The 16,272-nt window shown below is 38.9% G+C and overlaps 1 protein-coding gene across 3 annotated transcripts in view; it reads left to right on the forward strand.

Annotated features, from left to right (window-relative positions):
• Positions 1 to 16,272, forward strand: part of ncor2 (nuclear receptor corepressor 2) — a 110,751-nt gene that overhangs the window by 19,717 nt on the left and 74,762 nt on the right. For all 3 annotated transcript variants that reach the window (XM_057832827.1, XM_057832829.1, XM_057832828.1), the window contains exons 2-4: positions 2,686 to 2,887; positions 5,879 to 5,994; positions 13,129 to 13,306. In XM_057832827.1, the coding sequence (XP_057688810.1) occupies positions 2,783 to 2,887; positions 5,879 to 5,994; positions 13,129 to 13,306 (399 nt within the window). In that variant the 5' untranslated portion in view covers positions 2,686 to 2,782. The remainder of the gene's footprint in view (positions 1 to 2,685; positions 2,888 to 5,878; positions 5,995 to 13,128; positions 13,307 to 16,272) is intronic.

Consider the following 16,272-nt stretch of genomic DNA (forward strand, 5'->3'; position numbering starts at 1 on the left):
ATATTCTTTATTCATAATTTATTTGTTTTGCTCTTTGTAATTGATATTTGCAATAGTAACATCAGTATTTATTCAGAATTTAGTGTAGCTTTTCGGGCTGTGGAACGAATTAATGGAATTATAATGTATTCTTATGGGAAAATCCTACTCGACATACGACCATTTCGACTTACAAACAAGGTCCTGGAACGAATTAACTTCGTACTGTATGTAGAGGTACCACTGTATATGACTTTTGTGCAGATATTTTCCAGCGGCACCCCTGACCATCTTTTACGGCACAACAGTGTACCATGGCACACTGGTTAGGAAACACTGATGTAGGCAATGAAGCCATTTAAAATAATTTGTTTCAACACACGAAATGAAGCCCAGTGTCATCGAATAAAATAAAAATAAAGGGGCTTTGCTTCCATCAGCTAGAAATTTTGGCTTATTTCATAGTTTGAGGTTCTGTCATATGCAGATTGACATACAAATGAACTATCGTACTGAAACGAGACTCAAAACGTGGGAGTTATTTTATATTCTGGGTCTAGACATTATACCCATTCCCGACTGTAGATGGCGCCAGATATCATTGAAGCGAATGCTGAACTTCAGGAGTATTGTTCTGTCATGACAGATCTCAGCTACTCTCAAGATTAACCAGTTTGCAATATTTTATTGCAATGTTTTTCCTTATTCAGATTTGTTTCAAGACTACAGTTACAGTTAGACCTCACTTTGATGGTTAATGCAGTTATAGCAATTTTGTTGTTTTATTACAATAGATTGGTTTAGTTACATTTCAAAAACCAGAAGCCTTTCATTTACGAATGTGATTGCACTTTAGTTTACATATTTAAATGTTCAGATATTAAGATTTGAATGAGACAAAATAACATGCTTTTTCTCTCAAATATATTGTTATGATAACTTGTTTCTGATGTACTGTAATTATTTTCTGTATAAAAATTAATTTGGTGTTCAAAAAGTCTTTTTTTTTTTTTTTTCAAACTTGAGTCTTAAGAAAGAGGGGGTCGTCTTATAATCAGGGCCGTCTAATATTCGGGCCAATACAGTAATTACCATTAAAACATACTTTAAAAAATGTATACACTTTTGGTAGCGAGCGCTTTGGTTCTAAAAATAAACAAAAACATAAACAATGTATAAATACAGGACCAAATCAAGGCCTAACATCCTGCTCCTGCTGTGCCCCCTGTTAAGATTTCCTCAGCCATTTCACAATTCAGTGGGAAGATGGGGTGGTTGCAATGAGGTATTGACTACTGAAGGCCAAAGCCCACTTCAATCTGCGGAGAGGTCCAAATAGTGGCTAAGTAAAGCATACTAGAGTGAGGGAGTGAGGTGACTGAGTTCATCCCCACTCTTGGCTGTGAGCCAGTGGCTTGCCTGTGGGTGTTTGTAGTAGTTCCAGTGCATGTGTTTAGCCTCTCATCTGTAAGGCCCCATTCGGCTCAGAGTCTATGTCAAAGCTCTTTCATTGTTCTGTTCCCCTTGTCTCGATTCAGTTTTTTCTTCCTCAGCAGCTCCTGTGACTGTTGTCGTTGCTTTGTCTTTCTCGGGGGAATGTCTATGGAATCTTCGTGCTTCAAATGCTCTTTCAGTTGCTGAAAGATTCACTCAAATGAACATCTCTCATTCCAATAATCTAAAAATTTAACAACATGATCTTAGATCTCAGTGTTGTGTGAATCATCATCTTGTCCCTATTGTTTGAAAAGTGAAAATAAACTATTTTCTGTCTGACATTTTGCAGCTGCCAGAGTGTACTCTTACTGTCAATCGCTTCCCAACCTGGCGAACATCACTGTGTTCTGTGTTTGAGTGGATAAGATTTGTTTAGTGAACTCTGTCAGACCATTGAAACGTTATTGAGGAGCAAGAGCTACAATTTCTGTCTCAAAAATCTTCAGAAATCTAACTCAAAGGTTCGGAGCTACTAAAGTTTTAAAACCAATGTCCAACTTTAACTGTATTATAAACAAATGTCCTTGAACTTACCTTCTAGGGACATTTTCCTCCGTGTACTGTATCTACCCACTGCACAACTGCTTGCTAGGTTTACATGCTGGATTTTTGTGTTCCAATGGAAATCTTTGGGCATTACATGTATATTTATTCCTCTATATTTTAGCAGGACAGTCATTTTTCAGACATGTGACATGCACTGGTCAAAGTAAACATAATGTGTTATATCAAGTTCGAGGTTGGCCATCTATGTGGGACATTATTTGATTGTTTTTAGAGCTTTATTGCATGCAATTTGATAAAAAAAAAGGGTTAAAATTAGATAAAACCAAAATCGTGTGTCAAACAGAGTACTGGTTGGAACCCGCCATGATTTAAACGAGATAACGGCATCACTTTGCATTGCGTCAAGGTAACATGCATAGATAGAATGTCGCCTAGCATTTCCAAGTGAACCTGACTGTATATTTCAGATCGGAAGGGTAAAAGGAATATACCATTACTTTTCACTACTACTTTTGAATAGCTGTCTGCTGTAGTGAGCATTGTCGCTGAAAGGGTTTAAGTTGACCTTGGTACCTTGGACCTTGGTTGAAGTTTTTCTTGGTATAAAATTTGTTTTCTAGCTACTTTGTATTTAATGTACTTATTATATTCATGTATTTGTACCCTAATATATATTGCTCTTGCTTTTTTCTTCATCCGCAGTGCGCTGGCATAAAGAAGCAAACCATAATGCACATAAAACCCATCTGCTTTGCAACCACACCTACTTCCTGTCTGTAGAGGAAGAGGCTGTGCCAGGATGTCCTCTCATCCCCAGTCTGTGCCACCAGGCCGGAGGACGATGGACACACGGCACCTGCCAAACCCAGCCACTTTACCATTGCAGCTCCAGCGAGCACACACGGTAAGATCCACGATGCCATCTCTAAACCTAATAAAATGACTTACAGTGTGGTTATTGTGCTTATGACACTGCTTACTTGATGGACATTTAGTAATAGTCATTACGCCGACCTGTTTGAAAGTGAATTCCTGCAGCGAATCTAACTTGTGGTTTTCTTTAGAAAAATTCCCCCACACAATGTTTTGTACACAACCCAAGCTCATTAGTTGTTTGAAGTTCATATTATCATTGTGGGGAGGATTGTTTCTACACTCAACACCTAATTATCACGATTATGTCCTAGATATCAGTAGCACAATAATCCCTTGTGTTTTTTTGTTGTTGTACTTTTACTTTGGTGAAATTGTGTCCGTTCAAGGTTGCACCTGTAATTAATCTCTGACTTGTTTTCACGTTTAGGAGAACGTTGATGGGTGACAAGGTCTGGATTTTATGGATGTGTGCTATTATTTTTCAAGCCTATACCTGTGACGTCCTTCCTTTTCAAGGCAGATACTGATAACCAGTGTTGTTAATAACGGCGTTAGAGTGTAACAGCGTTATTTTTGTCAGTAGTGAGTAATCTAATTAATTTACCCATTTTTGCAACGCCGTTACCTAGGAGTGGGAACCTCTTGGTACCTCACGATACGATACGATTTGCGATACAAAGCTCACGATAACGATGATCTGAAGATATGGCGATACAACGTTTATAGATACATTGGTCAGGAAATCATTGTAGGATATTCTACAATTAATAAACAGAAAAAACAAGCTTCTGCCGTCAATTGGAATGAGTTTATCACTAGTAGACGTCCAATCCATTTGAACTCCCACCCACTTCAAACGGATTGAACGTCTATAGCCGTCAGTGGCAGCCAATGTCAGGCAATGAAGTGATTTTGGGCCATTTAAGGTCATTTACCTGTTGATTTTCAGTTACTTCCTGTTGATTTTGGGGTATTTAACGGGTCACTTCCTGTTTGTTTTGAGTTACAAAACAGGAAGTGACCTGGGAATCACCCAAAAGAATCGGCAGTGACTCAAACTCAACAGGAAATGACCTATAAATGCCCAAAAATGAACTGCAGGTGACCTGTAAATGCCCTGAAAATCGGACAGAATGACTGTGAATGCTCTGGTTTCGAATAAACGAACGTTTCCAGTCTAAATGGATTGGGCGTCGTGCACCGTCAATGTAGCCTTAGAGTTAACTGAGACACTATTATGGTGGAAGAGTTTGGTAGCAACTTGTTGGTTCCTTTTTACTTATTTTTTTAGACATTGATACATTTTTAAAATGATATCTCGATTCTTGGCAGGAGCATATCGATAACCTTTTGGGATACATAGTATCACGATATATCACCATTTCGATATTTTGTCACTCCCTTACCGTTACCGTTACTGAGGATGTAAAGGCGTGCGTTACTATGCGTTTTTACGTTGGTTGAATGACGTGAGAAATGTCTGAGATACATGGAGAGAGCAGAGCGGGAGAGGGGAGGAGGGAAGGGGGAGGTGACGCAGTCGCAAACGCGATGCTAGGTTGGAGGGTTGGCATAGCATTCGCGTTCTCGCTAGCATTAGCATTTAGCGTCATGTTAAACGCTGGGGAAACTTTTTACACACAGTTCTTGGTAATCAGGTGGGTACAATTAATTGAAAATAACGGACTGTTTTCCTGTTCAGTATGCATTATCATCACCAAGTGTGGGCTTTTCTTGTACATTATAATAATAATTTGTTTTTGTTTTTATTACCAAAAATAGTTACTTGCCCTAAACTTTTCTTGAATGATCCATAAACCGTGTGTGATTTATTTATTTATTTTGTTAATCACAACAACGAGAGCAAAGATAGAAGAAGGAAGAGATTCAAGCCTCACCTGCATATTGAAAAATATATCTATAATATATTAGGAGTTTGACGGTACACAAAAGTCGCAGTTCAGTACAACAGGGCATTTTTTCTCACAGCATTTGAAAGTTAAAGTTTGTATACCATTACACTCTTATATAGGTGAAATTTTAAAAAATGTAAAAAGGCTGGTTTATGTTTTTTTAGGGCTGTCAAACGATTAAAAATTTTAATTGAGTTAATTACAGCTTAAAAATTAAATAATCGCAATTAATCACAATTCAAACCATCTATAAAATATGCCATATTTTTCTGTAAATTATTGTTGGAATGGAAAGATAAGACACAAGATGGATATATACATTCAACATACGGTACATAAGGACTCTATTTGTTTATTATAACAATAAATCAACAAGATGGCATTAACATTATTAACATTCTGTTAAAGCGATCCATGGATAGAAAGACTTGTAGTTCTTAAAAGAAAAATGTTAGTGCAAGTTATAGAAATTTTATATTAAAACCCCTCTTAATGTTTTCGTTTTAATAAAATTTGTAAAATTTTCAATCAAAAAATAAATTAGTAGCCCGCCTTTGTTGATGTCAATAATTACTTACACAATGCTCATTGGTGCTCAAGCCTATAAAATCAGTCGCATCCAAGCGCCAGCAGAGGGCGGCAAAACTCCATAAAACACAATTAACAAGTGAGCGTTTCACTGTACCGTCATTTAAATGTGTCTGAGCGGGGCATCTGCGTTAATTGCGTCAAATATTTTAACGTGATTAATTTAAAAAAATAATTAACGCCCGTTAACGTGATAACTTTGACAGCCCTAGTTTTTTTTATTATTGATTTTTTATTAGAAGTAGTGTTATTGTATTGTTGTTGGTGGCCTTGGTTGTCGAGTTGCTATATGCCGTATTCAATTGAAAAGAAGCTCGTTCAGACAGCAAAGTATGGATCTCGCTTTATTAGATTTTTATTTTCAGTCTTGGATTTTTTTTAACTGTGCTATTTTGATAATCTGATTGATCATAATGAAGTTGTCATTCCCACTATCACCCCAGTCATTATCGTGCATCCAGATTTGTGGCGAATAATGGTTTATGTTTAAAAGGTTTGTTGCATTTTTTTTTCTCTAGGAAGTTGGAATGATGGACTACCACTCCCATCATGCCAGAGACTACAGCTCGCACTTGGCTCAGCCTCATCGTCGTCGGCCTTCCTTGCTTTCGGAGTTCCAACCTGGAAATGAGAGGTAAGGTTACTATGTTCAAATACTATCAATAACTTACTATGACCCTTAATAAAGTGTAAGGCATTAGTACATTACTTAACAAACTAATAAAACACAATTGATTCGGCATTGGGGGAGTTGCCTATTCACAGAATTGATCTTTTTTAATAGCCATCGTTATTGGTGGAAAATCTCACCTGATTGCAATGTCTTTTTATATATTTAATAATGTAATTTCTCGATTAAAACACTTTGTCGATGATTACTTCATTCTCCCAAATCACACTTAAAAACCATTTTTTTCTCTCTGTACTTATGTTTTATGAGGACAACATAATTACTTGAACCTATATGTTTCATAATTCACCGAGTAAGCCTGATTATATGATGCAAATACATTGAGATTTCTCAAAATTCATATCCAATAATGGTTGAGAAGTGTCTGTTGTATGAAATAAGACAAATTCAGGAAGAAATGTCATCAATTGCTAAGTTCACTTGCAGCAAGCTAGTGCCAACAGAGCAAAAGCTAATGTTAGTGATAGTGCTCATCACCAAGTGCCTGGATGACTTAAATTTTGCCAATAAACATATATTGATAACACAGAACTGGCAATGTTCAATTATCACTCATGGACGCTGACTAAGGGAAAGAACATTTCATTTGCTTGTTAAAATGCTGTGTGTAAATCCTATCAAGTAGCTGCAACATTCAGTGCAAGCACAATAATCGAAAGCATATGCAAGCATCTATAATTTATGGTCTGGGCTTATTCTGTATTCATTTATTTTTTAATATGTCTGTGTTTCCTGCTCATAATCACTTTGTTTCATTCATTCTGAGTGTAGCCTCTTTCTAAATTGCCGCAGTGCCTTTTACAGCTGTTGAGCTGTTACCCTTTTGGAGTTGCAAAGAGATTTGCAGACCCAAACACTGCCATGCTTTCACAGTAACAGGCTTTTATCAGCACACATAATCTCTATTCTTGCTGTAATCGGAGCCAAGCCGGTGAGAATCGAATGGAGCTGGTTGTTAGGTGTTGGTGTTTCTGTTATTTTGCCCTGTCTCCTCCCCCACCCTTACACACATCTCGTTCTCTCATCCTCCAGACAAATCCTCCCCAGGGATCAGATTATTCTGCACGCTCACGAGAGGAGGAAAAAAATAGGGACAGCGAAGCTGGCGGGGGGGAGGTGGGGGGGTAGTGGTGGCTTGAACTTGATGTGATTATGTAAGTGTCAGCCATCTATGAAGATGGAGAAAGAATGGGAGTAAATGTGGGGTGGGGGTAAATTCCACCATCTGTCCATGTGACTAGAAATTTTGCTAGCATGTCTTTTTCGCATAGGTTAGCCAAGCTAGGCCCTGATTAACATCATTATATCATGACATAAATGCCATAATACATATATTTGTAGTAGCAATCATAGTCTTGGCAGATGAGATTCTGGATTACGCTACCCAGTAGCACCAAAGGAGACAGAAAGGATCCATGCTTTTTGGTATGTTCGCAAACCACACACTACGCCTTTGTGGGCCTGGACCATCAATTGTGGTTGTGTTTTCCCTCTGCTATTCAAAAGCTACTTCCCTTTGACACTGGCACCAAAGTTACTGACATTCTGGCATCAGACTGCAGGACAGATTTGAGATAATCTTTTCTTGACAATTGAACTAAATATACTTTACTGATGTACTTAGCTCCCGGTAGGTTGCTTTTTATAGTCATCACTCAGACTGAAATTGTTAGCATTCCAAGATGTAATAGTGTGTTTTGGGAATGCGTAATAGTCAATGGGCAAATTTGATATGTAAGATTGTATTCTTGCGTTTGACTTATCAATTCCCATCTCAATATTTACTTTTCTTTGAAGTTCTGACGTTATTTACTCAACACATGTTCCTTATCTTTTGCTACACAATTTTTAGAAAAAACTCCTGACTCCTTGATAATCTGATGTTCCATTCTCATTGTGCAAATCATGTTCCCCATCCCCCATGGTTACAAACAGTGTTGTTAATCTTACTGAAAAAAGTAATTAATTATAGTTACAAATGACTTCTCCCAAAAAGTAATTGCGTTAGTAACTCAATTACCTGAATGTAAGAGTAATTAGTTACTTGGCAAAGTAATTGGTGATATATATATTTTTTTTTCCTCAAAAACAAAACAAAACAAAACAAAAAACAAAAAAACATTGGCCACACTATGTGATAGTGACGAGATTTGTCGTTCACTTGAGCAAACGAATCCATTCCGGTTCGTTCAGTAAAAAGATTCGTTCAAACAAATCGTTCAACGAATCGTTCGCCCCCCTCATCTCCCTCCCCGCCCAAACGAATCGTTCGGTTACTGAACGGGAAGTGACGTTGCCGAACGAATCACCAAAGACCGCTTCGCAGTATAACTGAACGGGAAGTGACATTGCTTGGTCCCTCCCTCTCTTGCACATTGACCACTCGTCGTAGTTTCAGAAATGAGTGACAGGCGATATCATTCTGCTCTCAGAGACAGCCTCGTCTCCCTCCCGCTGCTGCAAAAGCGAGGGAGAACTTCCGCGTCGTCTGTCCTAGTTCTATGGGCTCAAAGTCATGGCTCGTGCTTGCATTTCGAATTAGGACACGGTTAAACATTTTCCTTTTGAGGGGGAAGTCGGGGTTTGGGGTCGGGGGCGCACGGACTTTCTTTAGCATGATCTTGCTCACATATACAATGCTGCTGCTAACAGCCAACGCGGCATGCCTGCTGTCACGAAAATAAAAATAAATCGAAAGTTTAATTTCTAATTATGGAACGGCCAACACATCATATTAACCTCTCGCTCTGTTGTATTTTTGTTTTTTATTATTAAGATGATCGTTTTGAATTTTTGCACTGGTATTAATAAATAAAATAATCCGGTCAGCTCCCCTGTCGTCCCCGCATCTCAGATCGTCAAATGCTGACGAGAAATAATTGTTTGCTTTATGATTTCGCCTTTCTACTCTCATTAGTCTGTTAAGAAAAATGTAGACATATTGCGACATCTCCCGTGTCCGCGCGCTTTGTTTTTGGGGCGCTTGAGTAGCACATGATGGACGGATTGACATAATTTGTCAAACCAACCGACACCCTCTGACACGAAAAAAAAAAAAAAAAAAACACTCGGAAAAAATTGACATGTATATACAGTTTCATTGCAAATCAGTATTATGGTGATCATACTAAATATTATTTTTTTTCTGTGCACATATGAGGTACATATCGCTGCCATGAAGCCTCCATATAGTGACAGTTCTCTGCACGCTTCACTGCCGTCACGCGACCGCAGCTCAGGTTTTGCTTGCCTCGTAGCTGCGCGTGTTTTAAATTACTGTAAATTTGATAGTATGTCGTCATAGGCACAGTCCCGAGTCTGTTGAGAAAAGTAGAACACTAAACCATGCTCGCTAGATTTGTGTGGTGTTTTTGTCTTTTTGAGCAGCATTTGATAGGCTCCACGTTAACAAATATGTGACAAAGTCGTTTCCTTTCATTTTATGACTCGTTCACCGCATAGTCATTACTGGAAAGTCAAGTTAGCAGCAAGCTAGGTCAGGAACCGGAGGACCGAATCACTGAACGGGAAGTGACAAAACTCAGTCTTTCCCCCCTGCCTGCACGCTGGCTGCTTATTGGCCACACGTGGAAATGAGTGACATACGCCATGATTCTGTTTCCGCTCCCTCCCCTGCCCGCGATGAGGCTGGCGTCTGATTGGTCGTGTGCGATGTCAGAAGACGCTGCCGCTTGCTCAACGCCCTCCCACGCAGCGAACAAGCGCCACCAACTTCATAGAACGAATCAGTGCAGATGGTGATTAGTTCGGTCTCGTTCACCCAAACAATTCGTTCAAAAAGAACGAATCGTTCGCGACCGATACAACACTACTATGTGAAGTTTTTTGTGAAGGTTTTTGGTACAATTGGCCCGAGCCCAATTCTTTACCCTCATTTACCCTTTATCCTGAATCAACTGTTAAAAGTTGTTAAAATTGCTCCCATTATTGCATTAGTTCCCTTCTCTCTACTTTCGACATATGAAAGTTTTAAAACTGTTTCATCATTTAAAGATAGATTCAAGTCAAGATTTTGCCGATTTAGAAGTATTTTAGATAAAAAGTTACTTAGGTTCGCTAGGAAGGTTCTCTACAACAGAGCCGTCCTAAAAAGTCTACTGCTTTAAGATGGCGGCTGTCTACTAACGCATTTAGTGCCATGTCTGTCATTTTGCATCTAGTTATATCTATATACAGTACATGTGATATCTACCATGTCTACCATATCTATCATAACATGCGGTCTAGTTATATCTATATACAGTACATGTGATATCTACCATGTCTACCATATCTACCATAACATGCGGGCATAGTTTGTAGGCTATCGGCTACAACATGTATTATTGGAGCTACCTAGCATCGCGTTTGCTCGGCGTCACAACTTTCTTGCCTCCTCCCCACTCCTGCTCTGCTCAGTCGTCTCGGTGAGTCCGTCTCCCTCAGACTTTTCGACCAATATAGTAACGCATAGTAACGCATGCCTTTCCGTCCTCAGTAACGGTAACGGCGTTGCCAAGATGAGAAAAGTAATTAATTAGATTACCCACCACTGAAAAAAATAACACCGTTAGTAACGCCGTTATATTGTAACGCCGTTATTAACAACACTGGTTACAAATGTTGCTTCCTTGCTAGTCCTTGATACTTAGTTTTTAGGTGTGAGTATGTTGAGAGGTCTTGAACATGTGATGAATAGTATGAGGATAAATTGGACTAGAGTTGTCCGATGACGACTTTTCAGCCTTTAACAGATATCTCGATATTGACCAACTCCAAAAATCTGATACCGATATCAAACCGATACTGATAAATTCGGTTGTGGACTTAAGATATTATGGCTAATTGAATTGTGATGCCCCACTGGATGCTTTAATAATGGTAAATGTAACAACTTCAAGGTTTTCCAAATAAACATTCTGTGAAAATAAGGGAACAACTTCAAACTGAAGTTATGGAACTGAAGTTTCATTATTTTTCAATATTTATTGTTCATTCAATTTTTTCGCCATAAATGCAAATGGCCTGCTCACGTAACAAATCCCAAGCATCTTAGTTTGGAAAAATCTAATGGCCAATAAGCATAACTGCCGTGACTAGCCCTTGTACAAAGGAAGAAGGCTTTTACATTCACTTCAAAGGCAATGCATATGGGCCCAAAACCGATGTTGATATTATCTGACATCATTTTAAAATGCTTTTATCGGCTGATATTATCGGCCACTCTATAATATCGGACAACTCTACATAGGATTCTTTTTTAGTATGGCTCCAAAAGGTGTAAAAGTATGTGTACTGTATTGTGGAGAAGGGAAAGAGCACTCAAAATCAGTGAGTACAGTACACAATGATGGATATCTAGTTTACATCCCTCTAGTGCAGGGGTCCCCAACCTTTTTTGCACCACGAACCGGTGTTATTTGGGTCTTTTTTGTCACGGACCGGTGTTCTGACAAATTTTGCAACCCATCAAAAATTGCAATGATGCGGTTCTGCGCATGCGCGTAACGTTAAACATAGCCGCAAAATGCGCAAATGCAGCGATTCCAAAGTAAACACTACAAACTTTCTTGAAAGAAAGGAATATTTACTTACGTTTGATCATGGAAGGACTTGTAGAAAAGTTCTCCTCAGATTCATCCTGCCATGTAAGCTGCACACAACAGCTGCACACCGCGCTCACCATTAACGACTTCGCCTTGTCGTTAAACATTAATTAAGAAGCCCGCTTCACAAAGATACAATGTTGGAAATTGTAGCAAGGTTTTCAATGCTCTTGTCGCGATGTCAGGATATTCCAGAATGACTTTAATCCAGAACCTCGGTAGAGTTGTTGTCTCAAATGTACGTTTAATAAGGTCGCCATCATTTGCGATCACAAACGCAAATATTAAATATTATTCACAAACGGGTCACGAATCCACTCCTTCGCAGTTCGTGGGTCTTCGAGGTTGTAGGCTCGTCAGGTGCCCTCTTTTGCCGTAAAAATATCCTTTTCGCCGTAGAAATATCTCCAAAGACGTCTGTTTTCCAGTTATCTTCGCTCGTGTGGGGCTAATTATTTCCGGGAACAAATGTGCTGCGCCCGCGGCCTATTAATACATCGAGGACAAGCGCACATAGATATATTATATACACAAACAAGATATACTGCTAGCAATCCAATCAATGGACTTCTATGACAATATTGTAGTCTATCCCATAGTATTATATCTAGAGTAGACATAGATATTGGTGTGTTAAGCAGGGGCACAGGGTTAATTCGGCCAGAATGAGGTCGTTATTAAATTATTATTTCTGTGCGGCCCGGTAGCAAATGCGCCACGGACCGGTACCGGTCCGCGGCCCGGCAGATGGGGCATCCTGCTCTAGTGCATTGTACAGCACATAGTGCTGCTGTTATAGCCGTAAAGTTGCTCTTTAAATAAATAGAATTGATTAAATATATGTTTCATTTTATGCATTTGTTTTTCTTCCATTATTTGGTGATGGACTGCTATCCAGCAGTTTGCATGATGTTCTTTTTACATTACTAAAGAGGAGCATTTTTACGTTTTTGGTTTTTTTTTTCTTTTCTTTTCTTTTTTTCTTTTTTTTTTTTTTTTTTTTTATGTGATAGTAATGTAAGAAGAAGTTCTAAATAATAATGAAGTAATTGGGAATTAGTTTTTGATGTGGTGATGTGGTGGCATTGGTGGTGTCAAAATTTTGAGAAATTTAAAGTTGGTATTACAGTTGCGTCAGTTATTATTATTTTTTTTTAATTTGCAGGAATGGCGAGATATACAGTGTGCTTATTTAGCCTCACATTAATTGGTAAATGGTGTTATACTTATATAGCGCTTTTCCACCTTTCAAGGCGCTCAAAGCGCTTTACACTATCTCGCCATTCACCTACTGGTGACACAGCACCAGGAGCAACGTGGGGTTCAGTATCTTGCTCAAGGATACTTAGGCGAGTTCATCAGGGTGAAGAATCGAACCCACAACCTCTGGGTTGGGGGACAACTACTCTACCACTGAGCCACGCCACCCCATTGACAGAAATTTTCATTTTACACAATCTCATTGTTACAGGGGACAAGAACAACATATCCGCTATGAGCACATCTACTTACCGGAGCCGAATAGTCATCCAGAGTTGGAGTTTGGAGAGATCAAACGGCCTCGTTTAGAAGTGGGACCAGATTCTCTGATGAGACCTTCATCCCATCGGCCACAGTTACCTCTTGGAGGGCCTGAGGAGCTCACAAAGGTCTGTAGATTCTTTAAAATAATGATTAACATTTTAAGTATTGTTGCTTGTGGAACGCTGGGGAGGAAAAGTGCATGAATAGACTGTCGAAATACACAGAAGGCCAGATTTGACAGGGAACGTCCACAATTTAGGGTTGTTCCACCCATTGCCTGCATCTGGCATGGTGATGTCATGTCGATGGGAGAATTTGCACAGCGACTGCACACATTTTCCTTCACAGCCATGGGAGAATATGGTCCAAAATGCATAATAGTAATAGGAACTGTTCCACATGGTATCTTATGAGAACTTAATTTTTACCACTTTGAAGGGAGCATACTTTTCTTTAAACTGGCATGCCAGATTAATGGTTCCATATATCCGCTACAAATATATTACACGTAGGATTCTGGGGAAGATGCGATTGATACCTCTTTCATGGGTGGGAAAAAAAAAAAAACAGCTGCTGATTGCACGATAGCTCTTCTCGTTACACTTGTCACCGACCAAATCAGATTAAGTCGCAGTATGATGTATTGGTCAAGGTGAAGTGCACCTTTTACTTTTAATGAGGAAATTCGACAAAACTTCGTAAAATGAGCTATCTACATGAACCGCTTTGGATTCTGCCACTGTATTTAACCATGTCGTTGCTTCCTAGTCACGTCTGCAGCTCCCACCTACTTTCTCTGCTCAATCATCAGATGGCCACAAAGTGGTTAGACACTTGAGGTTGTCAAGACGGTACTAGTTAATTTTCAAACTGGTGTCAGGATTGTCACGGGAATAGTTGTACAGTATAATGCATGAGGGATGTTTTGAGCTGCAGTTTAATTCCCAGTCTTATAGAATGTAGGTCACATCTATTATTAATTAATTATGTTTCTCATTCTCCTTGAGTGTTAGTACTCGCTGCAGTGTGTATATAACACAACAACGCTGAATCTCACCGTTTCCTTGTAGATTACAACTAATATTATCAAGTGTTGTTTGAAGGAGAAAAACGTTAATGACAGAATGACAGTTGTACCTTGTAGCACTATAGAGAGAATTATAATCAAAAGTGAGTCTATGAGCCTGAACTTGAATCAGCATACTTGAAGTATCAGCAAATAAATGCATTCCTTAATAATGCCATTGACTCCTGTCAGAGCAATGCAGGGTGTCAAGTAAGCCTGCAGCTATCAAATATTTTAGTAATCAAGTATTCTACTGAAAATTCCACCGCTTAATCGAGTAATGGGATAACAAATATGTTTTTTTTTTAGGTAAAGAGCAATTATAAATATACATGAGAAAACAAGACATTTCACCTAATATTGAACCTTTTTTAGACAATCAATGTCTTTATTTTAGATGTACATTGTTGAAAACATCCAACAATTGCATTTCAAGATGAAAAAACAACCACAAATTCACTGCTTTCACCCAAAAAGGTTTAGATCTTAAAAAATTTCTTATTTCTTACCTAAAAATGTCATTACGCTTGTTAACTCATATGACTTACAAGTTTAGTGTTTTTCCTACATCTTTCAATTGAATTTCCATTTGTGTCAAGCTATTTTTAAGTTCTAGTTAAGTTTTAAGTCTAAATTGTAAGTCCTGATAGGATTTAGAGGTTTGCAGTGTTCAAAATAAATGTGTGATACCTGCTGTATTGGAGCACATTAGGCACCAGTGCTTTTTGGTGTTTTATCCATCAATGACTACCGAGCTAAAATTGACAGTTAGCTTTATTATGTTTTTATTTTACATTGTCATGACACTCTACAGCGCTGTGTTTTTACAGATTAAATAAAGTCTGTATGAAAGACACATTAGCCACGCATCAATAGTAGTCATTATTAATAGATTCCTAGCCCTCCACAGGGCAAACGTTACGTTAGCAAGGTACAGTAATGTTAATCCTATTTATTAGCGCTACTTTAACTTAATTTGACCTTGTCCCGAGTATCGCTCCTCCGCTTTTGGAGTAAACGTGGTGCCTTTGATGGAGTGGGGGCTGGGCGGATGGGATGTGTGGTGGTGCCCGGGTTTCGGGGGCGGTCATCGGTAGCAGGGTCCAGCCGGGGGTCCGGAAGCGTCGGCGGGGCCGGGCGGGGGTAGTGTTTTGCAAGCGCTGTCTTACAGTGAATACATTAAACAATCTTCGCCTTGGTCTCCATCTTGAAATGCTAATACATTAAACAATCTTCGCCTTGGTCTCCATCTTGAAATGCTCCCACACTTTTGACATTTTATGCTTTTTCTTGGTGCCTTTCTCCTCGCTTTCGTCGGCTTCTTCATCGTTAATTTTCATGCGTGGTTGAAAATATCAAATATATCCGCCACCTATCCCTTCTTCCTCTACGCACGCGTTGTGCCGCATTAAAAGTAGTCCGGGCAAAACATCCTGGTTAGAGCTGGCAAAATTAAACAGTTCCTCGAGGTGGAGAAAATACCTTGATCAATTTTTAAAATCGAATTTAGAGGTGTGACAAAATATCGAAATGGTAATATATTGTGATACTTTGTATCCCAAAAGGTTATCGATATACTCCTGCCAAGAATCGAGATATCATTTTAAAAAGTTGTCAATGTTTTTTTTTGTTTAAAAAAAAAAAAAAAAAAAAAAAAAAAAAGGAACCAACAAGTTGCTACCAAAATCTTCCACCATAATAGTGTCTCAGTTAACTCTAAGGCTGCCACAGACTGTGCTCGACGCCCAATCCATTTAGACTGGGAACTTTTGTTCATTCAACACCAGAGCATTCACAGTCATTCAGTCCGATTTTCGGGGCATTTGCAGGTCACTTGCTGTTCATTTTAGGGCATTTACAGGTCATTTCCTGTTGCGTTTGAGTCACTGCCTATTCATTTGGGTGATTCCCATTTTCAGTTACTTCCTGTTTATTTTGAGTTGCAGAACAGGAAGTGACCCATAAAATACCCCCAAATCAACAGGAAGTAACTGAAAATCAACAGGAAAATGATCTTAAATGGCC

The sequence above is a fragment of the Corythoichthys intestinalis genome, chromosome 3 (assembly GCF_030265065.1).
Source record: "Corythoichthys intestinalis isolate RoL2023-P3 chromosome 3, ASM3026506v1, whole genome shotgun sequence".
Classification (NCBI taxonomy): Eukaryota; Metazoa; Chordata; class Actinopteri; order Syngnathiformes; family Syngnathidae; genus Corythoichthys; species Corythoichthys intestinalis.